At 51.4% G+C, this 20,021-nt stretch overlaps 1 protein-coding gene across 1 annotated transcript; it reads left to right on the top strand.

The window, feature by feature from the left end:
- The first annotated feature begins 1,901 nt into the window (after window positions 1-1,901).
- LOC147963065 (uncharacterized) lies at window positions 1,902-6,909 on the top strand. The gene is made up of 5 exons (XM_087529457.1): window positions 1,902-1,942; window positions 2,094-2,246; window positions 3,878-4,237; window positions 5,565-6,040; window positions 6,821-6,909. Exons 1-5 carry the CDS (start codon window positions 1,902-1,904, stop codon window positions 6,907-6,909), a joined length of 1,119 nt encoding a protein of 372 aa, XP_087385583.1.
- The last annotated feature ends 13,112 nt before the right edge of the window (window positions 6,910-20,021 follow it).

The following is a 20,021-nucleotide window of genomic DNA, read 5'->3' as shown; positions in this document are numbered from 1 at the left end:
CTGGATTAGGTCGCGGGATAAAATTTAATAGTACAACTAACTACATCAAGATAATGGAGAGAAAGTGCTGGATGTGCGCATAAACAAGCCATGTCACTTATGATGCGGCCTGGGGCATTGTGCGGGGGCGTCGTTCTAGACTACTGTCAACGTCCCACGCGGTGTTGGCCGCCGGAACGCCCTTCCCCTTTTTGGGCGCCTCCGCCTCCAGATGCGCCGGGGCCACCCTCTTCTTCTTCCTCTCATCAGGGGAGGATTGTTTGATTCCTCCTCCTCCTCTTCCCCGCCATTGTCCTCAGGGACAGAGGAATGAGTTTCGTCGTCTTCGGACGCCGTGTCCGAAGTACCATTACGACGGAGGCCACTCTTGGCCCCCTTTGCCTTCTTCTTGGCCTTCTTCTCCGGCGCCTTATATGGCGCCGGTACTAGCATCTCCACCAAGCGCGGGATGACTGGTTCTTCGGGCAGCCGAGCCGGACATTGGATCCGCTTCGCCCTCTCCGTCCAGTCCTAAAAGAGTAGTAATAAAAGCTCAGACATCATCCTCGAAACAACTAATTTGAGGACTCATTTGAAATAACATACCTTGCTGGCGGGGTGTGTACAATCGTGACCATGGTCTGAATCCGTGGCCGGTGGTTTTTTGTTGCCCTTGAAGAGCAATTTCCATGCGCCTTCGTGCGTAGTCTCGAAGAGCCTCGCCAGGGTCCGGTGCCTCTTTGGATTGAACTCCCACAGCAGGCGGCTTCGGTGATGGCATGGAAGGATCCGGCGAACTAACATCACCTGGATCACATCAACAAGCTTGACGCTCTTGGTTACCATGCTCTGAACGCGCGTCTGCAGCGCTATCAGCTCGTCAGGAGAACACCAGTCCGGACTCTTCTCGACCCAGGAGGTGAGTCGCATAGGAGTGCCAGAGTGGAATTCGGCAGCTGCGGCCCAGGTGGTGCCGCGTGGTTCTGTGATGTAGAACCACTACTTCTGCCACTCCTTTACCGTATCCACGAAGGTGCCTTTGGGCTAGGAGACGTTGGACAATTTTCTCACCATTGCCCCTCCGCACTCCGCGTGCTGGCCATCCACCACCTTCGGCTTCACGTTGAAGACATTGAGCCACAGCCCAAAGTGGGGTTGGATGCGGAGGAAGGCCTCGCACACGACGATAAATGCCGAGATGTTGAGTGCAGATCATGCCCTTCTTGCCAAAACGTGTCCAGATCAAGCCAATCCGCTCCGCCGCTGCAGCCATGCGCCTGTTGTCAGCCGCTGCCGTTGTGCTTCGTCAAAACGTGCAGATCGAACCCTCCTGGCGAAAACACCAAGATCGAGCCAATCTATCGCGCCGCCACTTTTGACTGCCAGCTGCTAGCCGCCTGCCGCCGCCGCACCTCCGGCACCACCACCGCACATCACTGTGGCTGTAGGGGCGTGAGCGGGCGGCGCCCACACACCCCTAGCAGTACCCGTCGGGAGCCACGCCGCAGCTACGCCAGGCGGGCTTTGCCCGGCGACGCCTCCGGCGGCAGCGGAGGGAGAGGAGGGGATGTGTGGAGGAGGGCTTGAGGGAGCTGACGGATTCCCCGGTGTGGCGCGGCGCCGCCGCATGGAGGAGGTCGTGGGAAGGAGGTCCACAAACATTTGATAACTTCCGTTGGAGTTGGGACCGTACCCTATATGTTGTGTTATGTAGGTTGTGTGCAGTGTTTTTACACAAAAAATATCTTAGTCTTTTTTCTTAGAAGAGCTCTTTTTCTTCTTAGTGGAACGTACAAGGTGGGCTTGGACGGGATTCAAGGAGGTTATGGTTGAAGATCATTAGGCTCTGAAGGTGTTATCTCACATGTTTGTGTTGAGTCGAGATCGTCTACTATAACATGATGTACCAGGGAGTACTCGCAATGGGCGGGGAAAAGATGATGATCTGCTGCTCATTGTGTTGGTGACTTACCACTACCGCTGGGGCAAGAGGGGGCGGCAAAACTGGAGGACTGCATTTTGGTGGTGCTCTCCGAGTACCGAGTCTTGGTTCCCGGGATGAAAACCCAAGTTCAGGCCTTTATTGTTTGTATCTGGCAATGGCCTTGTTGAAGGCATTGTTTTTGGGTAAATCTCTATGACCCCCAGTTCCGCAAATCCTTCCTCAAGCACCATCGGAAGCCTCCTCTGCTCGGCTTCTTCAGAGGGTATGCTAAAAGCTTCATTCCTGCCATGGACTCGCCTGACCGCATCCCTGCTACCGGCTTCTCTCTGTTGGTGCGGTGCCCTATCGCTGTCTAGCCCTAGCTCTCCTCTCTCTCTTTCTCTAGCCGGAACCAAGAAGAAGAAGGAAGAAGACAGAGGACACGGGAGGTTTTTTTTCAGGTGCTCGAACGCCACTTCCACGAGCACGAACTCGTCAAACCTTGCCAGTTACAATGATCATACGGGGCTTTATACCTGGGAGACGTTGGGAACGATCCCACATCCTCCACCAAGCAGGACACCCGATCGATCCGCTCTGGCCGCGGCCACCTCGCGCCCGCGTACACGTAGCTCGCGGCGAGCCCTCAACGATCTCGTCCATCACTCCCGTGATCCCCTAACTAACTGGCTACACCACGCACGCTAGCTGGGTCCGCGCACACACGCACCAGCCTGACTCACGCACGCACGCACACACATATGGACATGGCTTGCTGCTAACATTCAGGCCCCAAGCCATGACCTTGCACATGTCAGGCTCGTCGTCGACGTCGCGCCATGGGCGCCGCACCGCGCCGCTGTGGCCTCCGCCGCGCCGCACCCCACGTCCCACACTCCCACGCTCTCAGGCTCGTGTACACGACGCGCACGCACGCAGTCGCCACGGCCCGAGTCCAGCACCCCGACGCGGTCAGTTCTCCGCTGCCTTCGTCGCGCCACCGTGCCGCCGTGCCCTTCGCGCGCACTCCCCACGTCCCTGCGATCCCGGCCCGCGCTCCCGCCGCGCACGTACGCGATCTGCGCAACCAGGTCCAGTGCCTCGACCTCGACGCGGTCCACTCCCGCGGTCCCGATGCGTCCGACGCGTCCAGTGCGCACCCATAACACGCACCGATCACGCCCGACTCGCCGCCACGCTTATTGCCCTGCACCGCTGCGCCGTCAACCGCAGCACCGCACCTCCACGGTCGTCGCGCCGAGCCGCCACGGCCTCTGCGCCACCACGCAGGTCCTCCGCGAACTCCTCATCTCCGTGACCGCCGCTGCTCGTAGCACGCACGGCATCACGCCACATCGCCGCGGACTTGCCGCACGTTGCTGACGCCACGCGCTCGCTGCGCGCACGGCATCACGCCCCACCACCGTGGACTCGCCGCGCGTTGCCGACGCCACGCGCTCGCCGCGTACCGTTGCCAAGACCTTCATATCCGCGGCGCGCCACGGCCGCTCCTCGAACCTTGTGGCTCTGATACCAATTGTTGGTGCCGTGCCCGATCACTATCTAGCCCTAGCTCTCCTCTCTCTCTTTCTCTAGCCCAAACCAAGCAGAAGAAGGAAGGAAGAAGACAGAGGACACGGGAGGTTTTTTTTTCAGGCGTTCGAACGCCACTTCCACGAGCACGAACTCGTCAAACCTCGCTAGTTACAACGATCATACGGGGCTTTATATCTGGGTGCCGTTGGGAACGATCCCACGTCCTCCACCAAGCAGGACACACGATCAGTCCGCTCTGGCCGCGGCCACCTCGCGCCCGCGTACGCGTAGCTCGCGGCGAGCCCTCAACGATCTCGTCCACCACTCCCATGATCCCCTAACTAACTGGCTACACCACGCACGCTAGCTGGGTCCGCGCACACACGCACCAGCCCGACTCACGCACGCAACACATATGGACATGGCTTGCTGCTAACATTCCCTGCCCAAGAGCACCAGAACCTACCACACCGATGAAGCATACATGGGCTGCCGCCACGGTCTCTCTGTCCTAATTGACAGGAATAAGCATGAGACCATCGCGTGGGATCCCCTCACCGGCAAAGAGCACATCGCGTCTTTTCCACCAGGATTCCACTCTATGAGGACAAACTCAGCCTGGCATGGCGCTGTACCGTGCGTTCATGCCGAAGATGGGCACGTCCATGGAAATTGCTTCTCAAGCCCATTTAAACTGGTTTTGGTCTGCAATGGATTCAGTACACAGGCATCTTGTTCTCTCTATGACTCAGCGTCTAGCGTTTGGGGAAATATTTTCTCGGTGACCATAGCAAATAGGATTTCTGTGGAGTAAATTGCAAAAAACCATCACAATTGAAGACCCTAATTCACAAAACCGCCACCATTTGTTTTTTTTTTCAAAAAACCGCCAACATTGGGGTGACAGTTTTCAAAAAACGCTGGTTGCTCAGATAAAAACTTGCTGACTCTAAAACTAACAGGTAGGTCCCATTGTAAGCGATGACGTGGCAACCAAAACTAACGGCGTTTATTGGAGTTTGGTTGACTATTAAAATAGACATGGGCCCCGCATGTCATTGTGATCTCTCTTCACTAATAAAAAAATACATCCACCTCCGTCTATTTTTCTCTTGCAGGAATTCCAACAAACACTTTCTGTGTGTTACCTGACGAGCATCTCCGGGCATCGTGGTTCTGGCCGCGTGGGTCTACGCCGACGGGGAGGATGACGGCTAGGGGGTCGCCGCCAGTAATGGCGGCAGCTTGGCGGGGAAGCGCGGCCGGAGTCCGTCGCACACGGCTCGGTCCGGGTGAGGAGAGCTCAAGTCCATCCGCAGTCTGGTCGAGTTCGCCATGCCGGCGGTGCATGTGGCCGGCGAGGCGCGTCCTGCACGGGCTCCTGGCGCAACGGCCCTGGCCACGGAGGTCGCCGGAGTCGTCTTCGCCCTCTTCCTTGATCTGCTCTCAGGTTCCGGCGCCGGAGCCCATCCGGTCGAGGTCGCCATGTCGATGGCGCACGCGGCCGATGAGGCGTGGCCGGAGTCCGAGCTGCTGGAAGCGTTCTCTCAAGGGACAAACGGATGGCTCGGCTCGCCGGGGATAAGGGCGGTGCCGCCGCGCAGGAAAGGCACGGCTCGCTGAGGATAATGGCGCCACGCGCCATCCCGACCACGCCATCCTCCACGGCGCGCTCCACGGCGGCCGAGACATGGCCATGGGCACTAGGCGGCTGTCGCAGCGTGTACTGATGTACAGCCCTAGGCATGCAGCCTCGCCGGACGCCACCGATGCCATCGGACAGCTCGCCGACGCGGAGCATGGCGGTGCTGGGAAGCTCGTCGGCCGACGGTCAAGCTGGCCGGGGTCGTGCGTGTTTAGAGGCGCGAGGCGCTCCCCACCTGACGGCTCCGTGCGGGGAAAGGTCAGAGGGAGACGGGGGACTGTAGCGCCGTCTGTCTTCCGCTGCCACGTGGACCTGCCATCGGGACCCATCAGTCAGGTTTTGTCTCAAACAGCTCTAATCGTTCGATCAGTGTTTTTTGAAAACTGTCACCCCAATGTTGGTGGTTTTTGAAAAAAAACCGAATGATGGCGGTTTTGTAAATTAGGGTCCTCAATTGTGGTGGTTTTTTGCAATTTACTCGATTTCTGTGACAAGCCGTAGCATCCTTGTCGGGAATACACTTTGCTGGTTGATTTGTGGTGGTGAAGTTCTTGTGTTTGATTTCGAAATGCAAAGTCTTGTTGTGATCAAGACACCGGTGGAAAACCATGTTACCAACGACCGGTGTTTTCAGCTCTTGCGGATGGCCGATGGTGGCCTTGGCCTTGCTGGTTTGTTGGACCTGACCATCCAATTATGGGATAGGAAATCTAACTGTGATGGCATTGACGAATGGGTGTTGCTGCGGAAAACCATTCCACTGGATGAGATGCTTCCAAGGAGAATAAGTTATGCATTTTTTGTTGGGTATGATGAGGAGTCAAATTTGGTTGTTCTCTCCACGATGATTGGCAACTTCACGCTCCAAGTTGACTCGATGCAGATCAAACATATTGTTAAAAGAAACCAGATATGTCATGACACCTTTCATCCCTACAGGAATTTCTATGCTGCAGGTAATGGCCCCTATCTAAATTGGACAAGCAAAATAGTGCAATTAGTTTTCGCTCCTATTCATTCCAGTTACTTATGGTATGTTCTTGCGGTAACATTGTTCATGTTATTAGGATTGAACTATATATATATAAGAATACAATGTCTTGTTTGTTTCTCTGTTGACCTGATCATGTTATGGTTATCTAATTTCCCATTGTTTGCCTAACTTGGCTGATTAGAGGGATCCATTAAAGCTAGAACATGAATACAAATATGGCTTTGATGCCTGGCCATTGCTAAAGGCTAAATACAATTATGTGCTTGTAATGATCTTTTCATCAGAGGGTTTCTAGAAATTGGAAAATGGCGATAGCTGCAGCAGTGAAACCATATGAAATAATTAATCAATTGGAACATCTGGAGGCGGTTTAAGGCTTGTCACGTTTTCTTCTTCACTATTCTTCCTTGCAAGAATTAAGTTTATATTGATCGATCTTGATATAAATCTTCAATTCATGATACCATGTTCTCTAGTTTTTATTGAAAAGTAGCACTAGTTTATTAATTTCACGTAGTGCTATGTTATGCTTGTTATGGACCTCTGGTTTCACATTCTGTGCATATTTATGTTGGCTTTATGGTCATAATTGGTACAAAACTTACTCGACAATTATTCTGGGTAAATGCATTTTCTCTAAACATGTAATACAATAATTCATTTCTAGACCTGGCGATATATGCGGAGCCACACTGGACTTTTCTTTGAATTTTCATTTGGTTTGTGCTTCTTTTTCTTCTAGGCAGCGGAGTTGGGAGGAAAGGCACAGATCTGGCCGGAACTTTGAACACACCTGATATGCTAACGTGCTATCTTTGTCAAACAACTTAGGTAATTTTCTCTTTTCATATACCTTTTTTTTTGCTTGGTTACCCAATTTACAAGATGGTGCATAGTTTATGCTTGCATTTTCCTTCGTACTAGACATACCAGCTTGGCATACTAGAAATTTTTCCATCGTACTCCGAGCCTCACATATAGCATGGCACAAAAAAAGTAAATCAGGAATGAGTCAACATTCTTGGGAGTTCTGTTTTTTTTGCGTCACATGATTGGCGGCGAGTCACTGATCTCTTAGTTTCTACTGCGATCATACATAGTTATGTTGCAAGAATCTTGTAAACATGTCAACATACAGCTGCTAGAACAAACTAAATGCTCTGTTATTGTTGTTCTCCATTTGTGGTATCAGTTTGTCGAATAATGATGGGATGATTGAGCTCTGGATATTTTTTCTGAGTGGGCATGATAAATTAGTTTGACTGAGATGACATTGATGTTCTGCAGGTATCCAGAGTTAAATTCGGGTTGTCAAGATGCGGACATGGCTATTTGGTGTAAGGAAGTTGTTCCATTTTGTATGGTGTGGTGGATGCTCAAAGTGTCCTACTATGTAGTCTGCAGATTCTTCCATTGTGTATGCCGCGGATGTGTTGTGGTGGACGCTTGTTCTACATTTATGTATTGTGGCCTGTGAAGTGGAATTTGTTGGATTTAATCATGTGGACTCTTTTATACTATTATCTAATGTCGACATGCGTGCCTGGTTACTGGTTAGTGTCTCGTGGAGTTGCTCTGGTTAAATGATTGGTTCTGTGATGTGAGAACTTACTGGAAAGATGAACATTTAATCCTCCTTTTCTAAAAAAAACTAGAAAGATGAAAAAAGAATAGTAGGCTCTAGCACTTTACACTGTTTCTTGGTATCCATAGTTGATTTCTGTCAGTCTTCCTAGTGATTTAATTTTGATAAAGCTGATTCGATCTCCACTTATGGAAGAGGAATATAATGCTTGCATAGGCCCAGAGGCAGACAGGGCACACCACCAAGCTCCAGTTGTCTACATTGTTGGGCTGCTACATGATACTTTAGCACCTCTGATATTTCAGCAACATGGAAAGCAACGGTTGCATATCTTATATATCTGCATTGGCTCGAGAGGCAGGCAAGAAGGCTCTGCTGCCAAAAAGCACAACCAAGAGCACAACATCAGGAGGAAGCACGAAATGGAGTGGCCACAACGATTAACTATTCATGCTGTATGAAAGCTGTTAAGAGTCTATGTCAGTTTACCATTGTTTCAATGACAAATTTGATATTTTTTATTGTGAGTTCATTTTGATCTGCTTCTGATCCTAAGATGTCAGTTGACTTCGATGTATATCTGTCCCAAAATTTGGCATGGTCCAGGATGCACACAAACAGTTTTGCATTCTCTGGCTGTTGGCAACCATTAGTCATTATTCGTCGACAATGCATCTGACATCAAAGTAATTTCTTGTGTAAAAAAATCAAAGTAATTTCTTCAGGTGAGAGTGTTAAACTGCGGTTTAGTGCACAAAATGAAAAGGAGGTGTTTAGAAAATTTATTCATTAATCATGTGATGATTACTACAGAAGAAACAACCACTGCTAAATATTTTGGACAGAGTGCAGTCTAATCTATATTGCTGTGTTGCCACATGACCCTTTAACCCCACCTCTTATATTTTCAGTAACTTGGAAAATATCTCTTGCTTGATGCATACAACTATATTCGGATTTGCCACTTGCAGCTGTAGTACTTTAACCCCAATTATACATGAGAAAATCCATCTCCTTCTTGAAAGCTCACCCAATGTGGATCCACAATTTTCTCTCGATCCCAATTATACTGAAGTATGTGTCCTGCTTCGGATTTGCCACTTGCAGCTGTAGTACTTGTCCTTTGTTGTTGCCTGATCTGGACTAGAGACGCGAGAGCGAGAGAACAAAAGAGTGAGCAAGAGGTGGAAGAAGATGAACTCTTAATGTTTTTTCCGCTATGAACTACGTACAGCCTTTCCTATCTTTCTATTATTTATTATATGCAGCCAAATTGAAATGTGGGTTATAAGGAAGAAAATGCTCATGCCCGACAAGCTTAGAGGTCATGCAACCCCACGACGCTCCACCATGCGTGTGCGCTACGTTTCCTTACATTCCCGCTTAAGTTCATGCCATCCCATGAACCGGTCATGTGAGCAAGATTAGCTAACAAACTAACTGAAAACAAATGCATAGGTCAAGACGTGTACATCAGCATGCTACATGACTGTTTATTCAGCTAACTGAATGAAACTGAAAACAGAACATCAACGGTGCAGCAGGATTATCTATCATCCTTCAAGTCATAAAGTTTTTCAGGATTACCTATTTTTATGCATAGTTCAGTTAAATCATTACAACACAATCCTGCACAAGACACAAGAGTTTAGTGTTATATGACTCATGAATGTGCTGCAGTCCAAACTCTGCAGGTCTATCTTGCGCATTGTGGGGTGGAGGTAGCGGATAAGCATCGTAACAAATGCTAAAAATATTTCATGAAATATTCCTACATTTTTCTTTTGCTGCATTTTTTTGCATAATCACACATATCAAAGAGGTCGTAAGTAATTTAAATTTATTCAGTCGCTTGCTCAATTATAAGTGGTCGCTACAAAACCGTTTGAGTTTGATATCCACTGCGGTTACCGCCACTAATAAGGAAGCTCATGTCACACATTTGCGACACCTCCGAAGAAGTTTGTGATATTTATGGAGGTGGGTGCTCAAAAAAAGGAAGGAAACAGTATTGTGATGCTTGTGTTGTATTCGCATGAAGCTTGCCATGCTTTTCTAGATTGATATTTAAATCGGTTGTCAATGTTGAACAGTTTATATCTATACAGGCCTGTCTACCTTTCCGTTGTAATGAAATTGTTGTTCACTCATTTTGAAAAGCAAGTTCGGTTCTAGACCTTCCACTGGACCTTTCTTTCGTTACAATATTTAAATTTCTTTTTGTTCTCTAATGTAACATTTCGAACGCATGTTCGTTAAGCTGTTATTTGACAACTATTTAACCTAATAAAGAGTTGTATGATTACCATGAATTTTACACACATGAACTTTCTCTCGAGCAGAGGATGGTGTTGCTAGTGCTCTGTGCTAATTTACGAAATTCTAGTCAGTGCCCAGAAGAGCAGCTGAATCAACACAAGAAACTGAGAACAACTATGTTTTGAGTCAGTAACAAGTATAGCTGAAAAAGAAATATGTATATGCCACAAGGTTTGATGGCTACTGGATATGTTGCTGCTTGAAAAAACCATCTATCTGTCACAATGTTCCACTACCTCCTGGTTCTGTTTCATAAGTAAGTATATCTTGTCTGTTTGCGATGTGCGTGGTACAACCTATGAGATCGGTGGATATCTGTGAAGATATGAAGTTTGGGAATTATTTTATATTTATATTCAGTGTGCTTGAGGTGGTTGACTAGTGCATAATTTAGCTTTCTTGTATTGATACTCTCTTCACATGTTCAGTGGAAACAAGGCCAAGGTGCCTTCAGCCCTAAAAACGTTGCGCATCGCTCTGCTAGGTGGCTCGGTAGGCTGACGTAGCCGCCACCAGTACGGTCCCTCCCTCCTCCTGATCTCCCCTTGGAGTTGCGAGAGGATGACACCCGGGTGACCTCTTCCAGCGACGGTGTGGCCCTCCTCTGGTCGGTGGCAGCAGCGGGGCGGGCTGCTGCAGTTTTCCAGATGCGATGTGGAGCGGAGCTGCCCGCGGGAGTGCAGAGGCTAGGCCTCAGAGGTGGTTGATGTGGCACTCTGGCTCAGCGAAATGGAGGCACCGTACATACCAGCCTAGAGATCAACGTCTTCCGGTATATGGGGCAAATTGGCATCAAGATGAACCATAATATTTTACAACACATAGGATACATAGGTCTTAAGATGCATCACTTGGTGAAGAAAAGGCGACACTGAGGAGGTTGCGCTCTGCCTTGTTGATGTGGAGTCACTATTGCTCTCGGTGGATGGTGATGGCATTGTGTACGGACTCGATCACCACCCACTCCTCATCTTTCGAGCCCAGATCTATACCGAGCAGCGCCACAGCGACATGTTTAGATACATGATTTCAGCGATGATCCTCTACCGGTGGTTGTTGCCCAAGGAGCTGCAAGTTGTACCTCTAAACCTGCAACATTTGGAGTGTGGAGATCGGTGGCGCCTAGTCCTTCTATTCCGCCGAGGCTTCACCCCTCTCCTTCCTGACCATCGGTGTAGTTGAGATATGACAAGACATCACCTCCACCGTGGATTATGTCCTCCAACAACTGTTATGTTTCCAAGTCTCTTCGCTCCATAGTTTCTGCAAATATTACTACATGGCAATTAATATACAAACATGAGAGATGGATATATTAGTGGAAAACATGGACCTACCTAGCTAATCACAACAAGGAATATTAATTTGTGGCCTCGATGCTTCTAGGGTTTGGGGTGGCCTCGACAACGGTTCTAGGGTTTGGGGTGGCCTCGAGGCTTCTAGGGTTTGGGGTGGCTGTCAGTGTCAAAACCGGCGGATCTCGGGTAGGGGGTCCCGAACTGTGCGTCTAGGATCGATGGTAACAGGAGACGGGGGACACGATGTTTACCCAGGTTCGGGCCCTCTCTATGGAGGTAATACCCTACTTCCTGCTTGATAGATCTTAATGAATATGAGTGTTACAAGAGTTGATCTACCACGAGATCGTAATGGCTAAACCCTAGAAGTCTAGCCTATGAGTATATGGTAATGAATCTGTCCTATCCGGACTATGCCCTCCGGTTTATATAGACACCGGAGAGATCCAGGGTTACATGAAGTCGGTTACATATGAGGGAATCTTCATAGTCGGCCACCAAGCTTGCCTTCCACGCCAAGGAGAGTCCAATCCAGACACGATTATAGTCTTCGGTCATCGCGTCTTCACAGCTCATCAGTCCAGCCCATGGATAACAGGTGGAATGCCCGAGGACCCCTTAGTCCAGGACTCCCTCAGTTGCCTCGACAACGCTTCTAGGGTTTGGCCCGGACCGCCTGAGGGAGTCCTGGATTAGGGGGTGTTCGGATAGCCGAACTATACCTTTAGCCGGACTCCTGGACTATGAAGATACAAGATTGAAGACTCCGTCCCATGTCCGGAAGGGACTTTCCTTGGCATGGAAGGCAAGCTTGGCGATACGGATGTTCAGATCTCCTACCATTGTAACCGACTTTATGTAACCCTAACCCTCTCCGGTGTCTATATAAACCGAAGGGTTTTAGTCCGTAGGACAACATACCATCAACAATCATACCATAAGCTAGCTTCTAGGGTTTAGTTTCTCTGATCTCGTGGTAGATCAACTCTTGTAATACCCATATCATCAATATTAATCAAGCAGGACGTAGGGTTTTACCTCCATCGAGAGGGCCCAAACCTGGGTAAAACTTCGTGTCCCCTGCCTCCTGTTACCATGCGGCCTAGACGCACAGTTCGGGACCCCCTACCCGAGATCTGCCGGTTTCGACACCGACATTGGTGCTTTCATTTAGAGTTCCTCTGTGCCGTCGCCGTCAGGCCCGATGGCTCCTACGATCATCAATGGCGATGCAGTCCAGGGTGAGACCTTCCTCCCCGGAGAGATCTTCGTCTTTGGCGGCTTCGCACTGCGGGCCGATTCACTTGGCCATCTAGAGCAGATCGAAAGCTACGCCCCTGGTCGTCAGGTCAGATTCGGAAGTTTAAACTATACGGCCGACATCCGCGGGGACTTGATCTTCGACGGATTCGAACCACTGCCGAGTGCGCCGCACTGTCACAACGAGCATTATCTAGCTCTGCCGCCGAACAGTGCCCTGGAGGCCGCACCCGCATCGGCTCCGGCCCCTAGTTCGGAGCCGACCGCGCCGATCGAGGATGGGCAGTTGGACGCCTACGATCCCAACGGCGGTTGAGCCGAACACCAGCCCCATACTCTGCAAGACTCGTGACTCCATGTAGCCGGATTCTTCTCCGGACTCCGAACCCTCCGCGCCCCTGCCGAGCGAATCCAATTGGGCGCCGATCATGGAGTTCACGGCCGCGGACGTCTTTCAGCACTCACCTTTTGGCGATATCCTGAAATAACTGAAGTCTCTCTCTTTGTCAGGAGAGCCCTGGCCGGACTATGGTCAGCAAGGTTGGGGTATGGACGATGAAGAAATTCAAAACCCACCCACCACCCACTTTGTAGCCACTGTCGACGACTTAACCGACATGCTCGACTTCGACTCCGAAGACATCGACGGTATGGACACCGATGAAGGAGATGATGAAGAACCAGCGCCTACTAGGCCCTGGAAAGCCACCTCGTCATATGACATATACATGGTGGACACCCCAAAAGAGGGAGAGGGCGATGGAACAGCGGAGGATGACCCCTCTAAGAAACAGCAAAAGCGCCGGCGTCAGTGGCGCCGCTCAAAATCCCGCCAACACAAAAACAGCGATTCCAGCATGGGAGATAATAATACCCCGGAAAGCGCCGAAGAACATCCCCCCGAGCAAGATTTAGCACAGGAGGATGGAGAAACCAGCCCTCATGAGAGAGCGGCTGACAGAGAGGTCGAGGACAATAATTGTATGCCTCCCTCCGAAGACGAGGCAAGCCTCGACAATGACGAATTCGCCGTGCCAGAGGATCCCGTCGAACAAGAGCGTTTTCAACGCAGGCTTATGGCCACGGCAAGAAGCCTCAAGAAAAAACAGCAACAACTTAAAGCTAATCAAGATCGGCTAGTCGATAGATGGACAGAAGTCCTTGCGGCCGAAGAGCATAAACCCGAACGCCCCTCCAAAGCGCAGGTTGCTACCCTGATTAGAGGAGTAAGCACTTGACGTGGCCGACAGGCCACCTCATGGACGCGACAGAGAGGCCTCATGGCCCTCCACCCAAGACGCACCCCGTACCAAGGCACGGGAATATGCGCCGGACTTACGAGACATGTTGGAGGACAAGGCAAGGCAAACAAGATCGATCTACGGATCGCGTGGGCGCCCCACGGCTCGAGACGGCAACCGTCACGCCGGCCACAAATTCGGCAGGGCCGAACACAGTAGACAAAGCTCATAGGAGCTACGTCATGATATCGCCCAGTATAGAGGCGCCGCACACCCATTGTGCTTCACAGACGAAATAATGGATCATCAAATCCCCGAGGGTTTCAAACCCGTAAACATCGAATCATATGATGGCTCAATAGATCCCGCGGTATGGATCGAGGATTATCTCCTTCATATCCACATGGCCCGCGGCGATGATTTCCACGCCATCAAATACCTCCCACTCAAGCTTAAAGGACCAGCCCGGCAGTGGCTTAACAGCCTGCCAACAGGGTCAATCAGCTGTTGGGAGGACCTGGAAGCCGCTTTCCTCGATAATTTCCAGGGCACTTATGTGCGACCCCCAGACGTTGACGACCTAAGCCACGTAATTCAGCAGCCAGATGAATCAGATAGGCAATTCTGGACACGGTTCCTAACAAAGAAAAATCAAATACTCGACTGTCCGGACGCAGAGGCCTTAGCATCCTTCAAGCATAATATCCGTGACGAGTGGCTTGCCCGGCACCTAGGACAGGAGAAGCCGAAATCTATGGCAGCACTCACGGCACTCATGACCCGCTTTTGCGCGGGAGAAGACAGCTGGCTTGCTTGTAGCAACAATATGAACAAGAACCCTGGTCGTTCGGACACCAAGGACATTCGTGGCAGGTCGCGTCGCAACCAGCAGAAGCGCCGCATCAACGGCGACAATGCTAAGGATACGACAGTTAATGCCGGATTCAGAGGCTCTAAATACGGTCAGCGGAAAAAAGTCATTCAAAAGGAATCCTAGGGGCCCGTCCAGCTTGGACCGAATACTCGACCGCTTGTGCCAAATACATGGCACCCCCGAAAAGCCGGCCAATCACACCAATAGGGACTGTTGGGTGTTCAAGCAGGCAGGCAGATTAAGTGCCGACAATGAAGACAAGGGGTTGCATAGAGATGACGACGAGGAGCCCCGGCCACCGAACAACAATGGATAGAAGGGTTTTCCCCCACAAGTGCGGACGGTGAACATGATATACGCCACCCACGTCCCCAAAAGGGAGCGGAAGCGCGCGTTAAGGGACGTATACGCGGTAGAGCCAGTCGCCCCAAAGTTCAACCCATGGTCCTCCTACCCGATCGCCTTTGATCAAAGAGACCATCCCACTAGCATCCGTCATGGTGGATTCGCCACATTGGTTCTCGACCCAATTATTGACGGATTTCATCTCACTAGTCCTTATGGACGGCGGCAGTAGCCTGAACCTGCTTTACCAGGATACAGTGCGGAAAATGGGCATAGATCCCTCGAGGATTAAGCCCACCAAAACGACCTTTAAAGGTGTAATACCAGGTGTAGAGGCCAGCTGCACAGGCTTAGTCACACTTGAAGTGGTCTTTGGATCTCCGGATAATTTCCGAAGCGAGGAGTTAATCTTCGACATAGTCCCGTTCCGAAGTGGTTATCATGCACTGCTCGGGAGAACCGCATTCGCCAAGTTCAATGCAGTCCCGCACTACGCATACCTTAAGCTCAAGATGCCAGGCCCTCGAGGAGTAATTATGGTCAATGGAAACACCGAACGCTCCCTCCGAACGGAGGAGCACACTGTGGCCCTTGCAGCGGAAGTACAAAGCATCCTCTCCGGGCAGTTCTCCAGTCCGGCCATTAAACGTCCAGACACCGTCAAGCGCGCCCGGAGTAACCTACAACAAGACCGCCTGGCACGTTCCGAGCAGGCGTAGCAATGCGGCCCCAACCCCAACCCACGCAAAAAGGCGACGTCAGTACTTCGCGTACATAACTACGCCTATAATACCATGGGCATAGGGGGAGGGGCACCATCACGGCATGCCCAAAACACGGATTAAACCACACCAGGGGCTGCCGATTTTTTTTACTTTTCTCTTACTTCCAGGACTCTACTATTCGAAAGGCCAGTTCGACAGTTCAATTGCCGCACAAACGATGCAAGAACCAGGGAAGCAGACAAGCCATGCCGCATCACGGAAATCCCAGGTGGTCTCTATCACGAGCAGTATACCTGTTTCGCACACTATTCCGCAGCTTGCCCCTGGAGCAGACATGTTCAATAGTCCAACTTTTCATTTCTCGCATTACTTGTATCGTTCTGCTTTGATCGCAGCTATTTTTAATAAACAACGAATAGCTATTGTCTATTTTTGCATTACCTTTTTATAAATAATTGTTCCTTAACGACATGTTGCACCCGTACAATCTGGTACAGCCAAAATACACCAGGGGCTTCAGTACCCCTCAATATGGTGTGAGAAGTCCGAACACTTTCACAAGTGCGGCACCCCGAACTTATAGCATTATATGCATCGGCTCCGAATCATGTCTTGGGTCAATAGTTGGGTTTGCCCGGCTCCTATGTTTTGGTGCCTTACGTTCCGCTATATCGGCTAAGGTAGCACTAGGAGAACCACTGCGATTGTGCCCCAGTTGAGCTGGGCCGAGCACCTCAGTGGAGAAAGCTAAAATTGACTGTCATGATGAAGCGAGAGCTGGTCGCTGTTCGAGAGGTTTTTTCGAGTCCCTAAAGACTTATGCCGCTTCGGGCGAGGAGTCAGCTCTGTCCGGCCAAGGCGTGGATAGCACCCCGAAATCGGTCTTCCGAATACTAGGGGCTTCGCCGAAATTTAAAATTATAGAATTCTATGGCTAAGTGAGAGTGTTCACGCGTTATAGTCCGATTGGCTCGTTCGCTGGGCTGAGCGCCTCCCTCGAAGGACCCAAACATGGGAAAAAGAGTGCTCAGGTTTATCCCCGAACACCCCAGCACTAGCGGCATGGGGGCAGAAGCCGACGACTAGCCATCTCTCAGAATTGATAAACAGCCGCACAGAAGGTAATATTTTAAATCCAAACAGCATTGCTAAGCGCATATGAACAAGTTTCCAGCGCACAGGACAAAAACGAGCGAGTTTTACTCAAAAATTACATCCCTAGTACATTCATCCGCCACAAGGTGGGCACCCTTCAGAACATCCTTATAGTAATTTTCGGGCTTGCGATGCTCTTTCCCCGGCGGTGGCCCGTCCTTCACAAGCTTCTCAGCATCCAGCTTGCCCTAGTGCACCTTAGCACGGGCAAGGGCCCTACGGGCACCTTCAATGCAGACGGAGCGCTTGATAACCTCGAACCTTGGACAGGCCTCCACCAGCCGCCGCACCAGCCCGAAATAGCTCCCAGCCAGGGCCTCTCCAGGCCACAGCCGAACTAGGAGGCCCTTCATGGCCTGTTCGGCCGCCTTGTGGAGCTCAACTAGTTGCTTCAGCAGGTCGCTCAGGGGCACGGGGTGTCCAGCCTCAGCATACTGAGACCAGAACACCTTCTCCGTCGAGCTGCCCTCCTCGGCTCGATAGAATGCGGCGGCATTGGATACACTCCAGGGAAGATCTGCAAATGCCCCTGGAGAGCTCCGGATTCGGGTAAGTATCAAGTAACTCACGTTTATATGTTTATTTTGCATAAAAAATGCCTTACCCGCCGCTATCTTCTTCACCTCATCCAACTCCTGGAGGGTCTTCTTGGACTCGGTCTTGGCAGACTTGGCATTTTCTATAGCTGCCGCGAGCTCGGACGCTCGCGTCTTTGAGTCAAGCTCCAAACTCTCATGTTTCTTCATGAGAACCTCGAGCTCTTGCCGCACCTTGCCAACCTCAGCCTCATACCTCTCCCGCTCGGTGCGCTCCGCGGCCGCACTCTTCTCGGCCTCGAGCAGCGCTTGCTTAAGGGTCGCCACCTCAGATGTGGCCCCTACAATAGCCATGTCAATCCTGTCATTTTTTGCAATTGCGCCTTTTTATGTACATATTCAAACAGGGTATTTCTTACCTTCGTTCTCCTCGAGCTGCTTCTTGGCACGCCCGAGCTCTTGCTCGGACTTCTCGAGGCTTTGCTTCAGCACGTCCACTTCCGCAGTCAGTGCGGCGGACGCTAGCAGAGAAGCCTGCATACGCATATTGACTGCTTTTGTTAGACTCCTGCGAATTCTTTGATCCTCTATTCGGCTTTTCTTCCCGAACGCCCAACAGAGCATCAGGGGCTACTATCTATGCGGTAATATTATTTAAACATTATTTACTTACCTCAAAGCCTGTTAAAAGGCTAGTACACGCTTCAGTCAGTCCGCTCTTGGCGGACTGAACCTTCTGGACCACCGCACTCATAATAGTGCGGCGTCCCTCATCGATGGAGGCACCCTCGAGCACCTCCAACAGATTATCCGGCACCCCCGGTTGGACGGGGGTCACCGGCACGGTGGGCTTGCTCCTCTTGGAAGGAGGTCACCCGCCGGACTCTGGAACCTTTGAAGGTTCCGGAGCGGCGTCCGGCCTTGAGCCGGACTTAGAGCCCTGGGGGGTCTCATCCCCTTTACTCCTAGAGTCCGGGAGGTCGCCTTGCGGCGCCTCCAGGACCACCTCCTCCCGGCTTGGAACCTGTGGGGACAACACTTCGGTGTCGTCCGTAGGGCGGGGGGATGAAGCCGTCAATAGCGAGTTCACATCCGACTGGTCCAGTGAGCCGCTCGATGATGCGTCGAGCCGGTCTTTGGGTGGGCTGCATAAACATATTTCGACATAAGGGAAAGCTGCGCAAAAAACGAATACTATGAATTACTCCGGTATCCGGATACTTACGATCTCGCCAGGGGCTTGGCTCTGGGCTGCCACTCCTCTCCACCGTCGTCGGCATCGGGGGAGTAGTCCGGAGGATGGGTCTTTCCCTTCCTGGATCCCCCGGCCTCCTCAGAGTGGGCGGCCTTCCTTTTCTTCTCTCCTCCCGCTGGAGGGGGAGAGGTCTCTTCTTCTTCCTTCTCGTCTTCATGGTAGGAATGCGCCTCGGAGCCGCCGGATGATGAATCCGACACCTCCTGGCGTCGGGCACTCCTTCGAGTCCCTGCGGCCTTCTTCTTGGCCTTTTTCTCCGGCACCACATAGGGTGCCAGAACCAGCAGCTTCGCCAAGTGGGCGTCCGCTGGGCCTTCGAGCAAAGGAGCTAGACAGTTGATCTGTCCGGACGTCACCTCCCAATACCGTCAAAGATAAGGGAGCTTAGATCCCGCATAGAGTCAAACTGTGAAAAACTGATACCCTGTAAAAAGACAAAAACATCTTACCGCAAGAGCGTGACGCTGAGCACTGAATCCACGATCCTCGGCAGCAGATGCGGGAGCCTCGGCGCCCTTGAAAAGCATCCTCCAGGCATCTCCGTACGTCATGTCGAAGAGCCTGTTTAGAGTTTGATGTTGTGCCAGGTCGAACTCCCAGAGGTTGAAGGCCCGTCATTGACACGGGAGGATCAGGCGGATGAGCATAACCTGGACTATGTTGACAAGCTTGAGCTTCTTGTCCACCAGGGTTTGGATGCATGTTTGGAGTCCGGTCAGCTCTCCTTTTTTACCCCAAGACAGACCTGTCTCCTTCCAGGAGGTGAGCCGCGTAGGGGGGTTGGATCGGAACCCAGGGGGTGCGACCCATTCGGCGTCGCGCGGCTCGGTGACGTAAAACCACCATGATTGCCACCCCTTCAGGGTCTCCACAAAGGAGACCTCGAGCCACAGGACGTTGGCCATCTTGCCGACCATGGCACTGCCGCACTCTGCCTGGCTGCCGCGCACCACCTTCGGCTTGACGTTGAAAGTCTTGAGCCATAGGCCGAAATGGGGGCGGATGCGGAGGAAAGCCTCGCACACGATGATAAATGCCGAGATGTTGAGGACAAAGTTCGGGGCCATATCGTGGAAATCCAGGCCGTAGTAGAACATGAGCCCCTGGACAAATGGATGCGGAGGGAAGCCCAGTCCGCGGAGGAAATGGGGGAGGAATACCACCCTCTCATGGGGCCCAGGAGTAGGGACGAGCTGCCCCTTTTCGGGAAGCCGGTGCGCGATGTCGCTAGCCAGATATCCAGCCTTCCTCAGCTTCTTGATATGTCCCTCCGTGACGAAGGAGACCATCCACTTGCCTCCCGCTCCGGACATGACTGGAGAAGGTCGAGGTGATAGTGCGGACTTGGGT

The sequence above is a fragment of the Triticum urartu genome, chromosome 6A, assembly GCF_056163025.1.
Source record: "Triticum urartu cultivar PI428250 chromosome 6A, HENAU_Tu73, whole genome shotgun sequence".
Classification (NCBI taxonomy): domain Eukaryota; kingdom Viridiplantae; phylum Streptophyta; class Magnoliopsida; order Poales; family Poaceae; genus Triticum; species Triticum urartu.
Note: the sequence above shows the minus strand (reverse complement) of the source record. Positions and strands in the feature narration are given on the sequence as shown.

Bases quoted from the DNA above. Each gene is read 5' to 3' on its own strand.
- LOC147963065 (XM_087529457.1), top strand. From the start codon at position 1,902: ATGGGCGGGGAAAAGATGATGATCTGCTGCTCATTGTGTTG. The intron at 1,943-2,093 runs GTGACTTACCAC...GCCTTGTTGAAG, and splicing joins ATCTGCTGCTCATTGTGTTG to GCATTGTTTTTGGGTAAATC. The intron at 4,238-5,564 runs GATTTCTGTGGA...TGCAATTTACTC, and splicing joins TCGGTGACCATAGCAAATAG to GATTTCTGTGACAAGCCGTA.